Here is a 20796-nt window from a genome sequence, read left to right as displayed (position 1 = left end):
TACAAAATAAAAACATCCCGATTGATCTTTTACGATCCTGCAGAATAGTTTTGGTTGATTTTTAAATTTCAAAAAATAAATAAATAAATAAATAAATAATTTAGAAGCATTACAGACGAATAATAGTTATTGTTGAAAATATTATGGAATAAAACATATTCAAAGGACTTACAGTTTTACGATTAATATGAATTGATGTAAGGTATTATTTTTACATGCTATCACAAATGTCTAATACAGTTCATATTTTTGTTCTTCGTATCTTTTATCATATATACCTAATTTATGCATTAAAGAGCCGATATATCCTATCACACATATTTACTGAAACATTTTAAAAGATGAATTTTTTTGTATGTGAAAAAAAGCTACCACCACTATTACCTTTTCATGTAAAGATCCCACCTATTTTTTAATGTGGATTTTTATACTAGACTCTTCGCTTTTAAATGAACAATGAAGCACTTGATACAACTACAAAAGTATTTTTTAAAGGAAGACTTAAAATATTACGAATTATTATCTTCATTTTTGACATCATATAATCTATTACAAATGTCATTGAAAAACAAATTCATTCAATGTTGTAAACATCCTTTACGTTCAAAAAAACTCCTTTTTACAAATATGTTGTTATTGATCTTTCAAAATACAGCATAAAAGTAAACATTGAAGTTTTATTCTTTCTACTACTTCATAAGAACAGACATAAATTCTTAGATATAAATTTTTGTTACGTATTCAACAGCGTTTTTGGGACAAGAGCACAATATAAAATCAAGTGATCAATGTGCATTGTGATGCAACTGGAGAGCATTTTCTGTTCTACGTTTCTGACAGGTATAGTAATATTATCTCCTTACAGTTTTCAAGAGGTGTTATCAGCATAATATCTTTGAGTTTTCTCACAATAATTTGATGTGTCGAAACAGGAGAGGCTCCTGATCTTCTTGTAGCGTCCACTAACCTACCTGGAATAAATTATGTGATTAGCACGTCATTTCTTGGACAAAACGACCATGAAGCGTGATGCAAGACAAGAAAATGAGTACTAATTAACTAGATTCAGTTAGTTGAAAAGGTGTGCGTTAATAAACATTATCCTCACCCTGTTGACTGATTGGAACCATCCACGTGCATGTGTAAGAACAGAAAAACGTAGCTCCCAGTTTATAAAGTAGTTTGTATGATCACAGAGTCAAACTAAAGGTAGACGAAGGCATGGCTGCCAAAAACCCACATATGAAAAAGTGATGACAAGGGCTTTGCACTGCAGCTGACGGTTTGAAGCTTGTATCCGACGAGGCAAACCTCCTCAAAACAAACCCACACACCCAAATCCAGTCTTCAGTACTCATCTACCACACATTCCCAGTGCGATAAGCGTGGCAGGATCAGAGCTTTGTCAACAATATGTAGGAATCCTGCCATCAAAGAGGATGTCAGGATGCTCCTTTTCTTCACTGTGATCCATCCCAAGCAAGGAGCAGGATCCTTGAACGGAAGCTGGCTGTGGAAAGCTTCGTCCAATTACAAGCTTACCAACGGTCTAGCAGGAAAAGCACAAGCAATTACTATTCTACCCGAGGCACAAGTAGGGGGATGCTGGAGCCATCAATTTACTTGGCCATCATCATCTTCACGAACTCCTCATAGTTGATCTGACCATCTCCATCCACATCAGCCTCACGGATCATCTCGTCAACTTCATCGTCCGTAAGCTTCTCCCCTAGGTTTGTCATCACATGCCTGAGCTCAGCTGCTGAAATAAAACCATTCTGGTCCTTGTCGAACACACGGAAGGCCTCTTTCAACTCTTCCTCAGAGTCCGAGTCTTTCATCTTACGAGCCATAAGGTTGAGGAACTCAGCAAAATCAATTGTACCGTTCCCGTCGGCATCGACTTCACTAATCATATCCTGAAGCTCGGCTTCTGTAGGATTCTGTCCCAAAGACCTCATGACAGTGCCGAGCTCCTTGGTGGTGATGGAACCTGAGGGATGCAACTCACCCTATTAGCATAAAAGAATCAACAATGTGTAGGGTGATCACATTTCCTCTTTAGAGGAAACACTGTCACAGAATGGCTCTTTTCACTGCAAAATGATGAGCCTCCCAGTTCATAAACAAGACAGTATTGACACTCACCGTCGCCATCCTTATCGAACAGACTGAAAGCTTCCTTGAACTCGGCAATCTGGTCCTCGCTAAGCTGTTCCACCATCTTGAGCTACTGGATCTCTGCAGAGACAGGAGGACTACCAAGTTTAGTCAAAATGACGCTACAAGAATCAGCAGACAATACATGTCAAGGATCAAGACTAAAGTATTCAATGGGGCAGCAACACCAGCGCCCCACCACGGAACAATAATCCAGCCACATTACATTCACCAGTAGGTTAGTAGATTTGCGTCAGTGCACAGCTTTCAAGCACGATGTCAACGCCCACCAACTGTCACGGAACATAAAACCGTTAACAACAGCTCTCCGAACTACCGCACCGCATGCTGCAACCCAAACAGACAGCCAAAAACAACAACGGGGAAAACAGCGTCATAACCCAGGCACGCACACGCACGACACCATCTACAAAACCAACAAGATCTGACTGAATCTTCCCGCCACAATTCCCAAGAGCTCCAAGCAACCAACCAACCAACCAACCAACCCCAAAGGAAATACACGGACGAGAATTAAGAAACATCCGCGACAGAGACGGAACAAATTAACCAGATTGACCCAAAATTAACGTGCGCAAGTGAGATCCACGGGGGCCCAGACACGCGCGCACACACACTGGCACAGGGGGGGGGGGAGCCATGGGGAGAGTAAGAAGGGACGAGGAAGGAGCCCGGCAGAGACCTAACTCGCAACCAGAATGGTGTTGTTTGTGGTGCAGCGACGGCGGGGAAGGAAGCGGAGGAAGAACGGGAAGGAAAGGAAGGGAAGGAATGGAAGGGAAGGACGAATAAGAAGAAGCAGACGAAGAAGAAGACACTCACACTCGACGGACGACACTCCCTCACTTCTCTCACTCATCCCCTGCACGCGGCCACGGTTACGGGCACACCTCCTCCCGCCCTCCCTCCCTCCATTGCCGTGCGGGAGGGGGGGAGGGGGCCCTTTGCCGCGTTGGTTACATATTTTCCCATCAATGAGGCGTCGACACGTGGGCTTCTCCCTTCAGGCACGACATCGAAACCACGTGAGAGAGAGAGCGTCATTTTGCCATTTCACTTCGGAATGTGTGTGTGTGTATAGTTTCCCCTTTTATTTGCATATAAACCCACCCTCACTAATTTAATTAACTATTTGTTTGTTTATAATCTTCCCATTTATTTTACTAGATCCATGTGTTCTTGTTATATTGTCACTTTTTTTTATTATTTAATATTTGGTTTTTCTTCTTGCTGGTCCTCCTCCGCCGCCGCCTCCTCTTCTCATAATCACGTGATGATTGATCCTTGGGATGTCTTGTGTATATAAGCAAGTTGTCACCTACTTTTTTTCCTTTTGTCTTTGACATGTAAAAGACATTTTTGTTTGTTGTCATCCTGCCTCCCTTAATGTTTTTATTTTTATAAGTATGTAAATGTATATGAAAATATTTTTTCAAATGTATCACATCTAGTTTATTTGATTGTAAATAACATGACATCAAACACAAAAGATTGACACTTTATTTGTGAAAATTACACAACAACTAAAACTATTAAGCAATACTTTAAAATTAAATCTTAATAAGTATCAACATTTTATTTTTAATTCTTTATAATCTCGAATTTATGCATAAAAATAAAATGTTGATAAATTTTTGTGCAAAAAATATTGTAGTTTGTACATATATTTTTTTCTTGTTCAATTGTCTAATACATAGAATTTAATTGTAAATATTTTTAATACATTTTTGTACTTATATGTTACAAAAGAAACTTCACAAAGAGCATTTTATTTTTTATTTTTTATTTTTTTGAACAAAAAAAATTATGTATTAAACACTAAATTGTATGCCACTATGTTTACTTGTTATTCAAATTAACCATGTGATGTTGGATTCTCTTAAAAAATATTGAATTGTCCACTGCTCTTTATATGTCATTAAGCCTTAAACATTTGTAGAAGTTTGCAATTCATGATAGACTATCTATTTTTTGCATTTTAAAAACTTTGTTGTAAGACCTAGCTAGACCTAGTTCATTGCAGTATTAAAAAGTTGAATTACAAGTCCATATTTTTTTATTGTATTTACAATTTTTTTTTTTTCCTTCAAAACTTCAGAACGATTAGATTAAAATAGTTCCTATTGTTAAATAATTGTTAATTTAAAGAACTTTCCAAAGAGATCAATGTATAGATGGCTAAATGGATGTACAAATAGATATGGATGGATGAAAGAATACAAATGTGATGGATATTTATATTTACATTTATCAAAATAATTGTTCGAATCATTTAATATCGGTATTTGATGTCTATTAACGTTTTTCAACCAAAATTAGAGAATATATCAAAATTTATATTTTTTCCAAAGAATTATACACATTTAACACTCGCATGACATAACAATCAAACTTTGAATAAAATTTAACAGTTCAATTGTAAAGAATATAGTAACTTTATGATGGTTGAATATTATTTGTATAAAATCAAAATCCACCCTTTGTTAATTAACCAATTTCCTAAAAAAAACACGTTTGATGGTTTTCTAGATAATCCAAATACAGACTAATGTTTTAACTAACAAAATCAAACCTAATCATCATATTTAAAACAACTAAACAGTGCAAAAAAATTAAATTCAAAATTTAAAATTAAGTGCAATATTTTTTTTGTTGTGAACAACTATTATTCTTATTGTTGTAATATAAGTGAGTGCTAATATATTAATGATTTTATGCTTCTATAAGTTTATATTAGCATTCAGCTGATAACAAACGAAATCTCGCATACACTTTAAAATATTGAAATAATAATAATAAATAATACTTTTACACCAATCCCATTAGCTTTATACAGAATCAGAATTTTATTAAATAAATTTCGGTATTCGAAATCCTGATCAAAGTGAATATTGTATTCCAAAAGAGCTCCACATTGTATTTTTGAAACAAACTGCACACACAATATCTATTTACCACCTACATTCGTTGCAGCACATGGATGAACGATTGAACTCATTTTAGGGTTTAGGCAGTGCAGCGGCGGGTAGCATGACCTAAAGACCTCGTCTATTATGAAAATTCGGGAAGTATAACTATGTGGCTTGTCTAGCTCCTCTCATCTTGCACCTGAATTCGTTTAGGCTTTGATTTTTATGCTCGACAGTACGACTCAGTTCTCAATCGTATATTGTTGTGGAGACTGTCATCTTCTCCATATTTTTTTGGTGTTTGTTTCTTTGATTTAGAGTTTGTTCTGCGTGTTACGAGGAAGTAGGGTTACCTAAACCAGTTACTTCTTTACTGTATTCGTTGGGTTGATTTCTTGCTGCTTTATAAGGACCGCCCAATGATGCAAAACCTATCTCTGAGATGCCTCTCGGGGTGAATGAGAGAGACAATCTTCCAAAATACCAAAAATGGCTTTGAGGGTTACTGTGTTTCGATTTCAGTTTTCCATTGTTTATTCCTGAATGGCTTCGGGCCTGAAACGAGTTTCCGGAGGTGTCCGGACTCGTTTATAGAGTGGCTGAGCGAATTGATAACTCGCTCCCCATATCGGCATTACCTTGATGAAGTATCCAGATGATATATATCTGTTTTACCCATAGAGGATGAGTCGTCGTTTCACAGTATGTCGTAGCACAACTGTTACCTGATTGCCCAATGAAGAAGATCATTGTCTGATGCCCTCTGGGTATTTGAAGGAGACAAAAACCAATAATACCAAAAATGGCTATGAGGGCATACTGTTTTAATTAATCGCTAGTCTTTCAACTTGTTAAGTCATGAAGCTTTGTCGCTTTCCCGCTTCACTAATCCATTGCCCAATGAAGAAGAAATTTCTCTGAAGCCTCTTGGTGCGTGTAGGAGACAACAAAAAATACCAAAAATGGCTATGAGGGCAATTCACAGTGACTGACACAGCTCTCTTGAGGGACTGGCAAGAAGTATTTGTCGGGGATTTGGATTGATTATAGATATGGACTGAATAACACGTTCACTATCCATTCATCAGAGTGTATAATCGAAGAAAACTCTTAAAAAAAAGTGATGGTCTTAACTGTTAAATATCCGCGATGAAAAAAAATGACCACTGGCTCTTTCTCACTTGCCCCGTAACCGGCCCCACATTCGAATTGCGCAAGACTGTTGGGCTATTTAATGAGCGATTCGTAATAATTTACACGTAAGTGTACCCGCCCACCAACTGCTGCAACTGTTTGGCTACATACAGATTTGTCATGTGGGACACAGTGCGTCGTAATTCTTGCAGTACTGTGTGAGCTTTTGTGAGTCCAACCTAACCGTGAAGTTTGGAGTCGGATTGTTTGGAAGTTTTTACTATCAAGAACTTTCGTGTCAGTAGAAGCACCATCACTGCTCAGCGAATGATGAAGTTGGATCCGTGAGTAAGTGTTAAGCGCATTCGCGTACATACTGCATGAAGCTTGGTATGTCATCACTGATTTTGGCAGTTCAAAGCAAAGCCCGTAGTGGGAAGATCGACAGCTCTTACACAAGCATACTTTTGTGTGATGTGGTGTGTACATAGTTTGACCGTATGGTTACTTCTCTCGGAATCTGTCGACACTACAACTGGCGAATTAGAATTCTCTTTTGTTGGATCGGTGTATAACGATGAAAAGTCATCCCCATTGTCAACACATCAACTCTGTTGAGTGCAATGAACACGCAATCGTACCCATTTCAGGTGGAGTTGACGGCAATTTTTGTTCACGGTATTCATGTCCGAATAGATTCGATCCTATCCAGATTTACTTGCATGGCTAAACAACTTTTTTGTAGATGTATACCTCCTCTTAGTAACCGGTTTTTCTTTCACGGAATTCGCACTGTGTACTGGTATGTTTTGAATCGTGAACGCGTCTTGTGTGACTCCCTTCGATTTTTCGAGACTGAATCTTGGTCTCATCTGCTTCTGTCATCAGTTAGTGCCTAAATTCATGTAAACTTGGTAAAATTGAGGCTGAGCAAAAACCCAAAAATATTCACTTGTGAGGTACATGATTTCAACATCTTTTTATATTCTTAAGACACTATCAATATTTTCCAGGACATCGAGCAACAGCGCGCCATCAGTTGTGCTGACGAAGACGGAGATTGTCGCCTAATATTGTTGTGTGGATGGAACCTCCCAACAGTGAGTTGTGCGTAATGGAAAATATTGTCATACACTCTGGGATTCCTTTTTTAGGGTTTCCAAGTGAAACTACTCGATGTTTAGATAACCTTCAATTACTATAATAGTTTCAGTTCACGTGAATTGTGGTTACACTCTACAAGTTGCGACAAGTGTGGCTAGGAGATTTGACGAATGGCTAAACCGTGGACTAACAAGCCCGAAATCGTGTGTGGTCACTGTTTGATTCAAAAGTGGGTTGAAACAGCAGGACTCGTCTCCATGCAGGGCATCTGGGGAGCAGTTGCAGTAACACGCATAACAAGGTTCACAACATCTCTTTCAATACATTCGCTCCACTTTTTCTTTGTTATAAAATTCTGATTTCCTCAATTTCCACTTCGATCACTACTCACTTAAATTATGTGAGTGGTCATGGTGACAAACAGGCTTTCAAGCTGAATACCTGCGTTAACTAACATAGACGTTCACGTTATGAGTGAGTCTGATAATTGTGTCTGTGTTTTTTGGGTGGTTTTGCATACTAGGCAGCTGTTGATTATTTCAAAGCTCACAACGCTGTGGTAACGGCTTACTACCTTTTCTAGCAGCACACTGGTCCAGACCCTCATTCATTAGACAAGTGTGCGTAAAAAAGCATATCGCAAAGAATATTGTCATCGCCTGATTATCACCTTTTTCTTCTTAGAAGCTTGTGAAATTCTTGGTATGGTAGCACAAACTTCAGCCTTTTTGGTAGAGAATAGCTTATTCTGTGTGCATCTGTTTTTTTAGGATATTGACTGGAATTCCAATTTTGCTTCATGAATGATCTTCATGTTCAAAGCAAGCATAGCTTATTCCCCAGAGTTATGAATGTGTACATCTTCAGCATTGAGGTTATCACCACTTATCAGAATTCTTCCATTGTCATAATATTTTGGGTGAACTTGTGTGATACCAAAAGGGTTAAGACTGTTCAGTATGTTGCTATTCTTTTTCAAAACTTTATTTTATTCTTGAAGCCCACGGAAATACATCTGTTTTCACAAATTCATGCCGATGTGTGTCACGTGGTTTGAAATTAAGAAACCTTCTTGCTATTGCGAATATCAGTGAGATTACAGTTAACTAGCTCAAATAAAACTATGATCTAAAGTACGTGCTCAGATTGTATTCACTTTAGACCTACCCAAACTTCAAATATTGAATGTAGTTCTTGGTTTTAAAAGAAATGTCTGTGTACGACTTTTAGTATGGTTTGACAATTTGGTTACAAGCATTATATCCATCCTAATTGGGTTCATTCAATATTATCATTATTAATATATAATTGATTACAATTCATGAATTGATATCTAAGCATTCAACTGTATATCTTAACCATGATAGAAAATATTGTGCACATCAAACAAATACTTCTATGGATTTTAGATCAAAAACAAAATTGATGTTAAACATCAATACATACTGTTCAGGTATGTTGAACAATTTTTCTGCAGTTTTATACACTTTCAATGAATTATATACTATTGATATGCAAATCATTTTTTTATTAAATCATGGTTGAAACTATTCTAAACGATATCTTAATAAAATTGTATTTTTCTTGAAATAAAGCTAATTAGATAGAAAAGTGTAACATTTTTTAAAAAACTAAATGCTAATAATTTATATGATATGTATAGATTTGTAAATGACTTTTGATCTTGTATTGTATGTGATTTTTGGTACTATTAGATTCCATTCGTAATACATGATCATAAAAGTAAAATATAAGAATACTAATATTTAATTAATTTACCCCTAAACTTGCATCTAAAAAAATAGAACACGATTGTTAAGGGTGGTAAATGGTAGAGAAGTAATAATATAAAATAAGATTTGATCAGACTGGAATAATATTGTCAAGAACTTTTTCGTTTATAAATATAATCTGATTTGTTAAATATAGGAAAAAAGATAAAATATAAAATTTAAATACATGTGTAATATATATATATATATATATATATTTACTTAAAAAAATCACGTTTAATTATTAGTAGAATATTCTATCTAATTTTACAATAAAATATTGATATAAAAAATCCAAACAAAAAATTATTTCATAAGTTTCTTATCGTTAAGAAGTTGCTTTAGAAGTAACATATTTCTAAAAGCTTGGACTATCAACCTTGCAATCTCCATAAATATTCTACTAGACCTTTGTAGCTAGTATATATGGAGGCTAGATTTAAGCAATCTTTAGCCTTAATAATACCTTTCTTGTATTCTAGTCTTAATTCAAGACTCTCTAGTTTGTTTGCATTTGGCAATAGTCATTTTAGTTCTTTTCTATTTTGTAATAATATATGTTTTCTTTACTTTCTTACTTTTTTTAATAACACATAAATATATTATCTTTTGAATTGCATTGCAGTTTATGTTGTTGACAATTTAATAAAACTACTAACTTATGATAGTTGTTTTGTTTAAGAAGTGATTAGATTATTCAATTTTTTAAGAAATATTGTTACATTTTTAATGACACTCGATTATCCACTTTTAACCTATCATCTTTATTATCTTACATTAATTTTTTTCTTAAAGAGAATAGACTACCTATCTTTGTAGAAAATTTTATTTGATATTAGAGGTTGTAAATCACCTATGTGTTTCTTAGTGTTGTTTATTATTAAGATGGAAAGAAAATAAAATATGATTAATATACTTGGTAGAAGTAAGCAAAGATTTACAACTATTATGAATCTTTATAAGTTTTTTGATATTCTTTAGGCATAAATCTCATGAATTAGCAATCTCAATTAGGAATAAATTATTCTTAAGCATTTAGAAGAAGTTAACAATAAGGTCTAATGTTTAAACTAAGAAGTTATATAGTTGAAAGAAGCAAGTACAAGTTGAATAATGACACAAATAGATTCTAAAGTTCTTATTATAAGTATAAAGGAACCAAAAATTAATTTACTAAAGAAGTTTGATGAACAAAGATGAAAAAATTCAAATATTTTCACAATAAATTATTATTATTATTTTAAAAAAAAAAGTCTTTGAATTGCAACAAAAATTCATATTTTCAAAGAAATATTGAATATTTATAGATAAAGTTATTAATAGATTTTGAAATTAAATTTAGTTATATTATAAAGAAATAAAATAATTTTAAAAAATATAAAATTTTAAATATTTGGTATTATCTTTAATATTATTGAATGTCATTCAAATCTAATGGTATTTGGTTTTTTTTAGTTTGAATTACAAAATTCTAATACAGATTTGAAATTTTAAAAGTTACTTTAAGATCTAGTCCAAATGCCAATAAATCATCTTGGCAGTTAGTTATTAGAGCTTAAGCATTTATAGGAGCTATTAAAATAAAAATAAAAATCTATTTTTCATATATACAATATCAATTTTTTATTCCAATAAAACTGTGGTTGAATTCTAAAATAGTATATAAAGTATCAAGATGTTTTTTAGAAGAAGAATGGTGGCTTATTGCCAAAATTCCAATCTCTTATGATTGTGCAATTGATTTTGAAGAAAAAGCTTAATTACTAATAAGATTAATTTACAACTTGTTACTTTAAAAAGATATTTTATTAGAAATCTTACAAAGAATTTTATTTAACATCCAAAATTCCTTACAAGTGCTTCAATCTTCTTTGTCAAATAAACAAGATAAATCTTTGCAAACATATATACATATATATAAATATAGATTTTTTTGGATTTAATAAATTAAAAATTAAAAATTTCTATCCTTTAATTTTAATATTATAGCTCTTTAATCAATTGAATAAAATTATGATCTACACTAAGATAGTTCTATAATAAACCTATAATTTGATTTTTTATTAAAAATATATAAATAGAAGATTGTATTTTAGACTAAGTATGACCATTTTGAAGACAACGTCATGCCTTTTGGACTTTTATATATTCTAATAGTTTTTTATTATTTTAATGAATAATAAATTTTACGAATTTTTGGATAATCTAGATAATTTAGATAATTTTGTAAATGTGATTTGGATGGAATTTTAATCTATTAAAAGAATATGGAAGAAAAAGAATATATTTGTTTTGAATAACAAAAAGTTAAAAATAGAGGATTATATGTCAAGATAGAAAATTATATAATTTATATAATATAAGTGGAAGTTTTGTAATATTTTATTTTAAATTATGTTTTGCAAATAAATTGTAACAATATAAAAACAAAAATGAATTATAGAATTTTATAAATAATATGACATATATATAATATTTTTTAGGCTTTTCAAACTATTATTGTATTTTAACAAAAAATTCTCTCAAGTTACCACTCTATTTCTACAATTAACTTTCAAAAAAAAATAGAATAAAGATATAAAAGAAATATTTAAAGGTTTTAAAATAAATTTTACTTTAGTTTTTATTTTATGTTTCCTAAATTATTTTTAAAAATTATATAAATAATTTAAATTAAAATTTTTATGATATGCATTTTTATCAAAAATAGACATATGATATATTTCATTATATTTCTTTTGATTCAAAAAAACTTTGAGTGACCAAGATCAATTTTAAGATACACAACAAAGAAATTTTTATTAATAGAATGTTTTTACTACCTAAAAGACTCTTTTTAATCGATCTCATTTATATTGATTATAAGAATCTTTAGTACTTTATATCAATATATATCTTAAACTATTGCCAAGCCAATTGAAACATATTTTTGCCATGATTTCTTTTTAATATTACATATTGTCTTTAAAAACAATAAGGCTTATTAAATACTTTGTCTAATTTTTTTAATCTTACTCCAAAAAAAAGAGATGCTTCATATAATCAAAAATATAATATTTATTTAGTTAAAAATAAATAGAAGCAATTACAACTTTGAGCCATTAAGTCAAAAATTCTAATTAATATTAATTTATTTGATAAAATTTATTTAAGTACATTAACAAGATCTCGTATTTTTTATATATATGTTTTTTATATTAACTCTAAAAAATTGAGTTTAAAAACAACATTTTTAATTATAAAAGAAGTTTATATGGGACGAAAGCTCAAGCTTAATTATAAGCACCACAAGTACAACATGAATTTTTAACAACATAATACTTTCAATATGATAAAATTTTAGAACTTATTTCAAGAAATATTTGGTGGCCTTAAATGTAGAGAGAAGTCAAATTATCTTTTTAATTATGTGATACAAATTCTAGAGCAAAGAACCTATATTAATGCTTCTATAGACTTCTTCAACCTCTATCTATTTTGAAACAACCTTGATCATCTATTTTAATGGATCATATTACAAATCTTTTAATCTCAAATTTTTACAATTGTATTTATGTAATGGTGGATCTTTTAACTAAAATAGATTTTTTTATATCTTGTACAAAAAATATCACAAGTAAAGAAATAACAAAAATTTTCTTTGACAATATTTATTAATATCAAGGACTTTCAATTGATACTTTATTTAATAAAAGATCTCAATTTGTATGAAGATTTAGCAAGATAATTTTTAACATATTGAAAGTTTATTTTTATTTATTTTTATTTATTATTATTTATTATTTTTTTAAAAAAAGTAAAGAATCCAAAAATAGAAGATTTAGCAAGTAAAATGGTAGAATTTTATTCAACAATGCAAATATAATTAAAAAATACTTAAAAATGGCAAATAAATATTACTATTTTTTAAAATTGAATTATTTATATTTAAATTGGTGTTAAGATATGATTACTCCATTTTAATATTAAGACTAAAAAATATTATTAGAAATTTGATTATTGGAGGCTTGGCCCATTTATTATTAAAAAATAGATTAATTTAGATGCATATTGATTGAAATTACTACAATCAATGAAGATTCATCAAGTATTTTATGTGCCTCTTATTAAGTTTTATACTACAATCAATACACATTGACAAGAAAGTAATTATGACTATATTTTATTAAAATAAAAATATTATATATATTGACACATATATAATATTAATAAATTCACATAAAAGTCACTTGAAAATCTTAGAAATACCTTACAACTTATTGCTGTTTTTTTTATCAATAACATGCATTAAAACTAAGGACAAACTATGCACAATACAATGGTATAAATCAAGAAAAAATAATTTTGAAGATTAATTTGTACAAGTGTTATAAATATACATAATTATATAGATAAATGGTATTAGGTAGATTGTAAATGAAGATAGATTTGATAATATCTCGTAGAAAAGCTTCTTAGAAGCTTTATAGATTTAAATTTGTCTTTATACATGTTTGTAAGTGATTGGCAAGTTGGAAATTTGGCCAATAAATTGGCCACATGTTGCACATGTTGGCAATTTATGGTATAAGTTGGCCATGTGGCATATATATAAGAAACTTACTTCATAAGTTAGACATTTGACAAAGGTCCTACAAAATGTTACCACATCACTCCTAGTCAAATAGTATATATAGAATCAAGAGTGAAGTCTTCTTTATTCTTATCAATGCATTTCTTGTTCTTAGTCTTTTACTAAAAGTCTCTAGTTTTTTTTTTTTTTTCTTTGGCAACAACCATTCTAGTTTCAATATTATACTACGTTTGAGTGATTTTTTAATCTTTTTGAATGAAATAAGAGTATCTTGAGGTTTTTATCATTTGTGATTTTTGTCCTTGATAAGAAGTTCCTTGCAAATATAAAGAAAAAATAACCAATATACTTATTTTATAATATGTTATTTATAATTTTATAAATGACATAGATTATCTCAATATTGGAAACATCATAATTGTAATAAAAGTCCTCAAGAGAGACATGTCTTTTTTTAAGTAGATGGTAAATTATAGCATGTTTGATATGACAATCTTAGAAGAGATTATTAATGCCTAAAAATATTATTAGATGTGGATACTATATCTAATAAAATACTTAATGTATTATTTGAAAGAACTTATGAAGATCTCACCAATGATCAAATAATTAGGTAGTCTTTTCATTCTAATATAAGATATTATTGATTATTATAGGGACCATTAAATCACCTTTATACAAAACATAAATCAAAGTTTACTTCTAATACTATTTAATTGATCTTAGACTTTCACCAACTTACAAAGCAATTTGATAGCTCCATGTAGAACTTATTGCAAAGAAGAAGAGAGAATATAATAATATTTCTATTACTTAAATAAATAGAAATAAATATAAATAAATATAAGTAAATAGAATTAAATAGATACATATTGAAAAGATAATACCTTCTTTAAGAATCTTTGAGGATGTTTCTTATGCATGGATTAGATATTTAGACTTCTATAGATATTCTATGAAGTTACTAAAACTTGTTCCATTTGTTTCTTACTTTTAGGAAGTTATTTTGGAAGCAACCATCAACTAGGATCTTGGGTCACTAATCTTGTAGTGCTTAAAAAACTTCTTCAAGATCTTCTTTATAGCTAGTATATATGGAGGCAAGACAAAGGCCATCTTTGATCTTATTAAGATTTTTTATTTTATTTTTTTATATTCTAGTCTTAATTCACGACTTTCTAGTTTCTTTATATTTAGTAATAACCATTATAGTTCTTTTCTATCCAATGATAATTTCTTCTTTCTTTATTTTTTTCTTTCTTTAGTGATACATGAATATGTTATTTTTTGGATTCTATCTTGATTCATCTCTTAAACAAGTATTATAAAAATATTTTTGCAAAATAAATAATAATAATAATAATAAACTATATTTAATAATTATTATTTATAAAATATCTTATGATAGATAGTACAAAAAATTTAGCAAAAAATAACAAAATATTATTAAAAATAATTTAGCACTTTTACTTAGTCTAAAAAAAAGATAATATTTGTAATATTTTATTCATTTACTGTATTATTTTAATAATATTATAAGATGCCTCTATTTTATTTTATATATTTTAAATTAGATATAATAAAAAAAAATACAATAATATAATTTGAAAGATTGTAGCTAATGTAATATGCATGATTATTATTATTATTATTATTATTATTATATTAAAATAAGTTAATGAATTTATAATTAAAAATAATATTATTTTTTTTACATATGTATGTATGTAGATATATATATATATATATATATATATATATATATATATATAGAGAGAGAGATTTTTATTGCATTATTTTAAAAATATGACTTTTAATATCTTAAAGAAAATATTGGTGTATATGCTCAAAGCCAATAGTGAAGAAATTTGTCATTTTTAAAAGTTTGAAGTATTTTGTAAAGATGTCATTATAATATAATTTTAATAATTAATATGATTCATATACTTTTTTTGTATCTAATAAACTGAAAAAAATGATAAATATTAATTTTACAAAAATATTTGGTACTTAATATTTACACTTACATAAAGTAAATCAAGCATTCAAATTATTTTATTTTATTTTCAGGAATATAATGTATGTATAAATTTTTTATTATAAGTATTTTAAAATATCAAAAGTAAACCTAATATGTATATAGTAGTATTTGTTTTTATAAAATCTGGGACATTAAGTCTTTATCACGAACATTAATATACAATCTATTAATATTGAACTTCCATTTAAGATGAAATATAGACAAGTTTCCATTTGATTGCCATTCATAAAATTATAAACAAATAACAAAGCCAAATAATTATAATATTAAAAAATATATGCAACAATTTATTCTTTTGTTTACTTTTTTATGCACACATATCCTATGCATGTTGCTCTATCATGAGTGCAATCTATGCAACAAATTAATTTTTCTTTTCTTAATGTAAGAATATTAAAAATCACAAATATTTTTTTATAAAACATTAAACTAATAAAACAAGAGACTTTCTTTCTTTAGCATGCTTAGCTGCATGAATAAGAAATGAGTGCATAAAATATCAAAACATTAAAATTCTTACAATTATAAACGTTTTAAAGCTATTTTTGTATATTAGGATTCACTTAAAAGTACTTTATTGAAGAAAAAGTTTCCAGAGTGTGAAACTCGTGAACCATTTGTATCGACCAAGGACAAACGAACCATCTCGGAACCACCATCCATCTGACAGATGAAAAAACAGATGGAAAATGCTCATTCATCCACGAATCTATCCATCCATCACGGGGTAGTTAGTCGGCAAAGTAGTAGGCGAAGCCCATCCATCCACGGGGTTGTCAGTCGGCAAAAGTCGTAGGAGAAGCTCATTCATCCATCCATCTATTCATCTATCCATCACAGAGTCAAAGCCCGCTATCGCAATTCGGCCTGCTCCTTCTTCACCGCCGAACACTCCGCAGATTCGATCGAAGTTCAAAAATCCTCCTCGTGCGCCACACTCCTCCCCCCACGCGGTATTGCTCGCACACCCGACTCTTCGAGGTTGTGATCGCTTTCCGTATCAGACACGAAATTAGCTACGACCTGATTTGAGACAATTTGAGGTCTACACTCGGAGACCTTCTCGAAGCCGGAAGTGGGGACGGATTTTTCTCTCCAATCTCTCGCAATCTGTGCTCGGATTTGATGATACTTCATTGTGCACAGGCGTTGCGTTTGCATCCCGTGGTGGGGTCCATAACAGTGCCCATTTATTGGTGTCACTTTCCATCTCGGAGCCATCCGTGCCACAACCTCAATCAGTTCGCTGGGTTGCATTATTAAGCTCCGACGACGTTTGCACAAATCCTAAATGGGGGTGTGTCTTGAGTGGCTTACGATATCTTTTTGCACCATGGAATCTGCTGTGCTGGGTGAGTGTGAGGAGTTTCTCTGCTGGTTTTGATTGCTCATGATACGCGGGATTGTGCAGATGAGTCGGGGGTGGTGGGCTTGGCGAGGTGTGAGTTAGGATGTGGAAAGGCGATAATTCTTGAGATTGTAGAGATTTGGAGTCGAGCAACAAATGTGGCGCTTCTGTTCGTGTTAGTTTGCCGTAGTTCCGCCTATTACCTAGAGGGGATTTGTGATAATTTGAGGTTTTTTGCCTCTGATAAGCGTAGTGTGTTTTAGTGCTTGTGGCAGCTCCTTTGAGGTTGTGAGGTGGGCCATTTGTGAGGGCTGGCGTCTTCAATCGTAAGTGGGTGTGTTAATCAGGTAGCTCTTCTTCAAGTTTCTTGACATAGTTGCGCTTATTGCACTGATAAGGCGTGGTTGGTTGCTTGAGGTTTTCTTGGAATGGTTAGTTTTCTTAAGGACAAAGCTACAAAAAAATCATGGTAATCTGTCGGAGGATCGAAAGAAGAATTTTTCAAAAAGAAAGGAAAAGAAAAAAGAAAAAGAAAAAAAAGAAGCGAGTATCGAACAATGGCTTACTTTTTTTGTACGAGACGATTCTTGGTTGTGCAAAAATAGGAACACTCGTTTTCATACCTGTATCTTCTTGTACTCAATCACTTCTTGCTACTTGACGCATTCGAAGCAGCAGTATCACATGTTTCTGTCGTTAATTCTCAATTTCTGAATCCCATCGCTGTTTCTTAAGGTCCTGCTAAACCTACTATAGTGGGTTTCCGGAGTATGTGAGTTGTCGGTGGCATGGCACCACATTTACTGAAGTGCGTTTCTTTTCTCAGGATATAATTTGTCTTCTGAGACATTCTGCACAGAGCGACTCTTGGATTGGGGCAACGGATAGCTAGAGTGATCACTTGGAAGCGAGAGGCAAATATGGGGGTAGAATATCCAAGCCCCGAGGACGTGATGGAAGAGCAGGAAGCCAACAAGCCATTGTTGGTAGGACCGTCGTTCCAACAGTTCGAAACAAATCCTAAAGAATCCCGCATATCAGTCAATCCAGAAGCTTCAGGCTCGGGGGGATTTGGTTTCAAATATGAACCGAGACCATACCGTGACAAATTCTTCTCTTACCTCTTCGTCGCTACAGTCCTCGTGACTTACATTTTTGGGTTCTTGGCAATAAAAAACGCGGAGTCGGAAAGCGCGATAGAGGCCAAGGTGCAGTTCGCAAGGTACGATCCCGACTCTGGTCAGTGCAAGCCCATTCAGCATGCCTATGTGGGCTCTACCCCAATCCATGTCAGTCCCTCACACGGGCGGAGAGCGTACGAGAAGGATGCCGATCCGGTCAATGCGGCAGCTATCCTCGTCCCAGTCATCGGAACTTTGGCCCTAATTCTACCCGTGAGTTTGGGCGTGTTTTGGCTCCTTCGTTACCACACTCGGCAACTTGTTACGGCCATCCTCTGCCTCCTGTGTATCATTCCAATTTCTGTAGCAGTCTTGGCCTCTACCGTTTGTTTACTTTCCAAGGACGTGTGCTCACAAGCTCCAGTTTCATGGATCATCACTTCCGTCGTGTTGGGTTTTCTGGCCCTTCTTATGCTCCTTCAATTCTTTGGGATGTTAAAACGAAGGAGCCGCGTCGATCTCGCGATTCAGATCATTCAGACGGCCACAGAAGCCCTCAAGCACAACCTGTATCTACTGCTGGTGGGCCCGATCTTGAGCTTGGTTGTAGTCTTGATCAGTGGGCCGATGGCCGTCTTTATATGGTACGCTATCTTCATTGGCAAAGTTTCGCCAAATTTTGATGCGATTAGGGATCCTGCCAATATGTGCGACCAAGCCACTGGAGCCCCATGCTGCGAGTATCAACCAGCGGGATTTGTTTTTGCATATATCATGCTCGTAGGTACATTATTAGCACAATTTTCCACCATTTCATGTTTTCTGATTCAAATTGGTGGTCGCAAGCAGCATGAATGACAAATTTTACTGCTCTTTGGGCAAAATTTTATTTGGTTCCAAATCTAGGCCTTCACAGTTTGGTGATATGATTGCAGGTATTGCTGTGACTTGGGTGGTGATGGTGGCGAGCCAAGTAAAAGTTCTCGTGGTCACTGGCACCATAGCTCAGTGGTACTTTGCACCTGCTGGCTCTTCTACCGTAGGTAGCACGAAGCGTTCATTGAGGTATTAATCCTCACTCTTCTTTTGTAGGAGACTTACTGGATAGCATTAAAAGACCACAATAACCTGTGATCTTGAAAGAGCAGCAATATAATTGAGTCCTTCCTTGAATTGACTCGTAGGTGATGATCATGTTCGTGTTGTGCCAGGAATGCATTGGGTCCATCTTTTGGAACAGCCTGTCTTTCAAGCTTGATTATCACAATCATGGCAATGTTGAGGAGCCTGACCAACACCGAAGCCGGCAAGCTCGGATCAAGTATTCTCGCGTGCTTCATTCGGGCTTGTTTTTCATGGTTGTTCCAGATAGTGGAGAGCTTCACCCTCTTCACGAATAATTTTGCTGCAATTTCAGGAGACAGCTTCTGCACCTCTGCACGAGCTACATTAAACTTATTGCGAAGAAATTTTCTTTCCACGGTCATGGTTGAGATCATGGCACAGACTGTACTCTCTGGGATAGTACTTACAACCGCATTCATAAACTTCGGAGTGGTGAGAGCTCCATTCAAACCCCTACCTCTCGGAGTCTTATCCAGTTATTTTGCCCTTGGTTCTAGTCATCGTGGTGGATGCATGTCTTCCTAATATTTTATGATTTTGAAGGTGAGTGTCCTTGAAGCTATAGTGGGCGTTGCGAGGAGGGGTTCATTGATGAATGATTTGAGTGTCTTTTTGCAGGTTTTGGGATCGATGTACTACTTCACCTCCGCAGGCCCAACTTATAGCTTGCTGATAGCAAACGCGTGCTTCATCATATGGCTGTTGGGCCTGGGGCTAACAATTCATGTCCTATCTCATGTGGTGAATACGGTGTACATCTGCTATGCAATGGACAAGGATGTTGGAGCAGTCACAAAGCCGGAGGTTCACGACGTTTACATGCTACTCCCACCAGCATCTCCCGGGGACAATGCAATGCTGGCAGTGCAGCAGCAACCCCATTCAGAGCCATGAACGATTCCTCACTAAGTGAGCAATCCTCTGCAGTTGAATGATAAGTTGTAAGCCTGTTTGGCAGCTTCGAATTTTAACGCTAACCTTGGGCCGTAAGGGAACTTCGCCCAGTTTGTTTGCTAGGTTAGCTTTGCAGAAGCGTGCATGTATTGTAGGAGATAAAAGGTTATGGTATCGACTATGTGAGCTTCCAAATGACCGAAAGAAGGTCGCAGTTAGGAATACAATGTACAAATATGATGTATAATGCAGTCACTACATAAACTTCGCAGCTCATTTCCAGTTAGGCATGGTATGGTGTGAATTCGACGAGGTTTCGCATCGCATTTGGGTGTCTGGTCTCCGCTCATAAGCTGCTCTGTCTACGAAGATCAACTTCTCCACTGGAGTGGCATGGTTGTCGAAATGTGTAAGCAACCCCAGTAAACTGAACACATTTCATAAATTCAAGCTCACTCGTACTAACTCTCAAACTTGAACACAACCCAAATCAATTTCTCAGTGCATTTGTTACAACTGCATTGATCACTCAGTTTTCAGTTTGTGCTTATCCACGCATCATACCATTTTGCGAAAAGTAAAGTCACCATGTTT

General features: G+C 33.2%; 2 protein-coding genes and 1 long non-coding RNA gene across 28 annotated transcripts; 2 read left to right on the top strand and 1 right to left on the bottom strand.

Annotated features, from left to right (window-relative positions):
- Window positions 1-1143: 1143 nt before the first annotated feature.
- Window positions 1144-3023, bottom strand: LOC112276377 (calmodulin). 12 transcript variants are annotated; one of them, XM_073530811.2, is made up of 5 exons: window positions 2864-3018; window positions 2387-2508; window positions 2149-2241; window positions 1624-1993; window positions 1144-1424 (listed from the first exon to the last, which is right to left on the bottom strand). In XM_073530811.2, the coding sequence occupies exons 3-5, from the start codon at window positions 2222-2224 to the stop codon at window positions 1406-1408; spliced, it is 465 nt and encodes a 154-aa protein (XP_073386912.1). In that variant the 5' UTR covers window positions 2225-2241; window positions 2387-2508; window positions 2864-3018; the 3' UTR covers window positions 1144-1405. The 12 variants fall into 12 exon arrangements, with proteins under 12 accessions (XP_073386912.1, XP_073386915.1, XP_073386910.1 ...); XM_073530814.2 differs by having other exon boundaries at window positions 2387-2453; XM_073530809.2 differs by having other exon boundaries at window positions 2393-2453.
- Window positions 3024-6355: 3332 nt separating this feature from the next.
- On the top strand, window positions 6356-8153 carry LOC149986349 (uncharacterized). 13 transcript variants are annotated; one of them, XR_016500743.1, is made up of 5 exons: window positions 6356-6874; window positions 7238-7324; window positions 7559-7629; window positions 7852-7887; window positions 8099-8153. It is a non-coding gene; the product is annotated as an uncharacterized LOC149986349 (long non-coding RNA). The 13 variants fall into 13 exon arrangements; XR_016500754.1 differs by having other exon boundaries at window positions 6356-6572; window positions 7852-8153; XR_016500753.1 differs by having other exon boundaries at window positions 6356-6614; window positions 7852-8153.
- An 8862-nt stretch (window positions 8154-17015) lies between these two features.
- On the top strand, window positions 17016-20488 carry LOC112276981 (uncharacterized). 3 transcript variants are annotated; one of them, XM_024508856.3, is made up of 6 exons: window positions 17016-17066; window positions 17338-17409; window positions 17889-18967; window positions 19119-19248; window positions 19395-19740; window positions 19927-20488. In XM_024508856.3, the coding sequence occupies exons 3-6, from the start codon at window positions 17983-17985 to the stop codon at window positions 20200-20202; spliced, it is 1737 nt and encodes a 578-aa protein (XP_024364624.1). In that variant the 5' UTR covers window positions 17016-17066; window positions 17338-17409; window positions 17889-17982; the 3' UTR covers window positions 20203-20488. The 3 variants fall into 3 exon arrangements, with proteins under 3 accessions (XP_024364624.1, XP_024364623.1, XP_024364625.1); XM_024508855.3 differs by having other exon boundaries at window positions 17326-17409; XM_024508857.3 differs by lacking the exon at window positions 17338-17409.
- The last annotated feature ends 308 nt before the right edge of the window (window positions 20489-20796 follow it).

The sequence above is a fragment of the Physcomitrium patens genome, chromosome 24 (genome assembly GCF_059467195.1).
Source record: "Physcomitrium patens ecotype Gransden chromosome 24, ASM5946719v1, whole genome shotgun sequence".
In the NCBI taxonomy this organism is placed as follows: Eukaryota; Viridiplantae; Streptophyta; class Bryopsida; order Funariales; family Funariaceae; genus Physcomitrium; species Physcomitrium patens.
The sequence above is the reverse complement of the archived record's forward strand: the minus strand, read 5'-3'. Positions and strand labels throughout refer to the sequence as shown.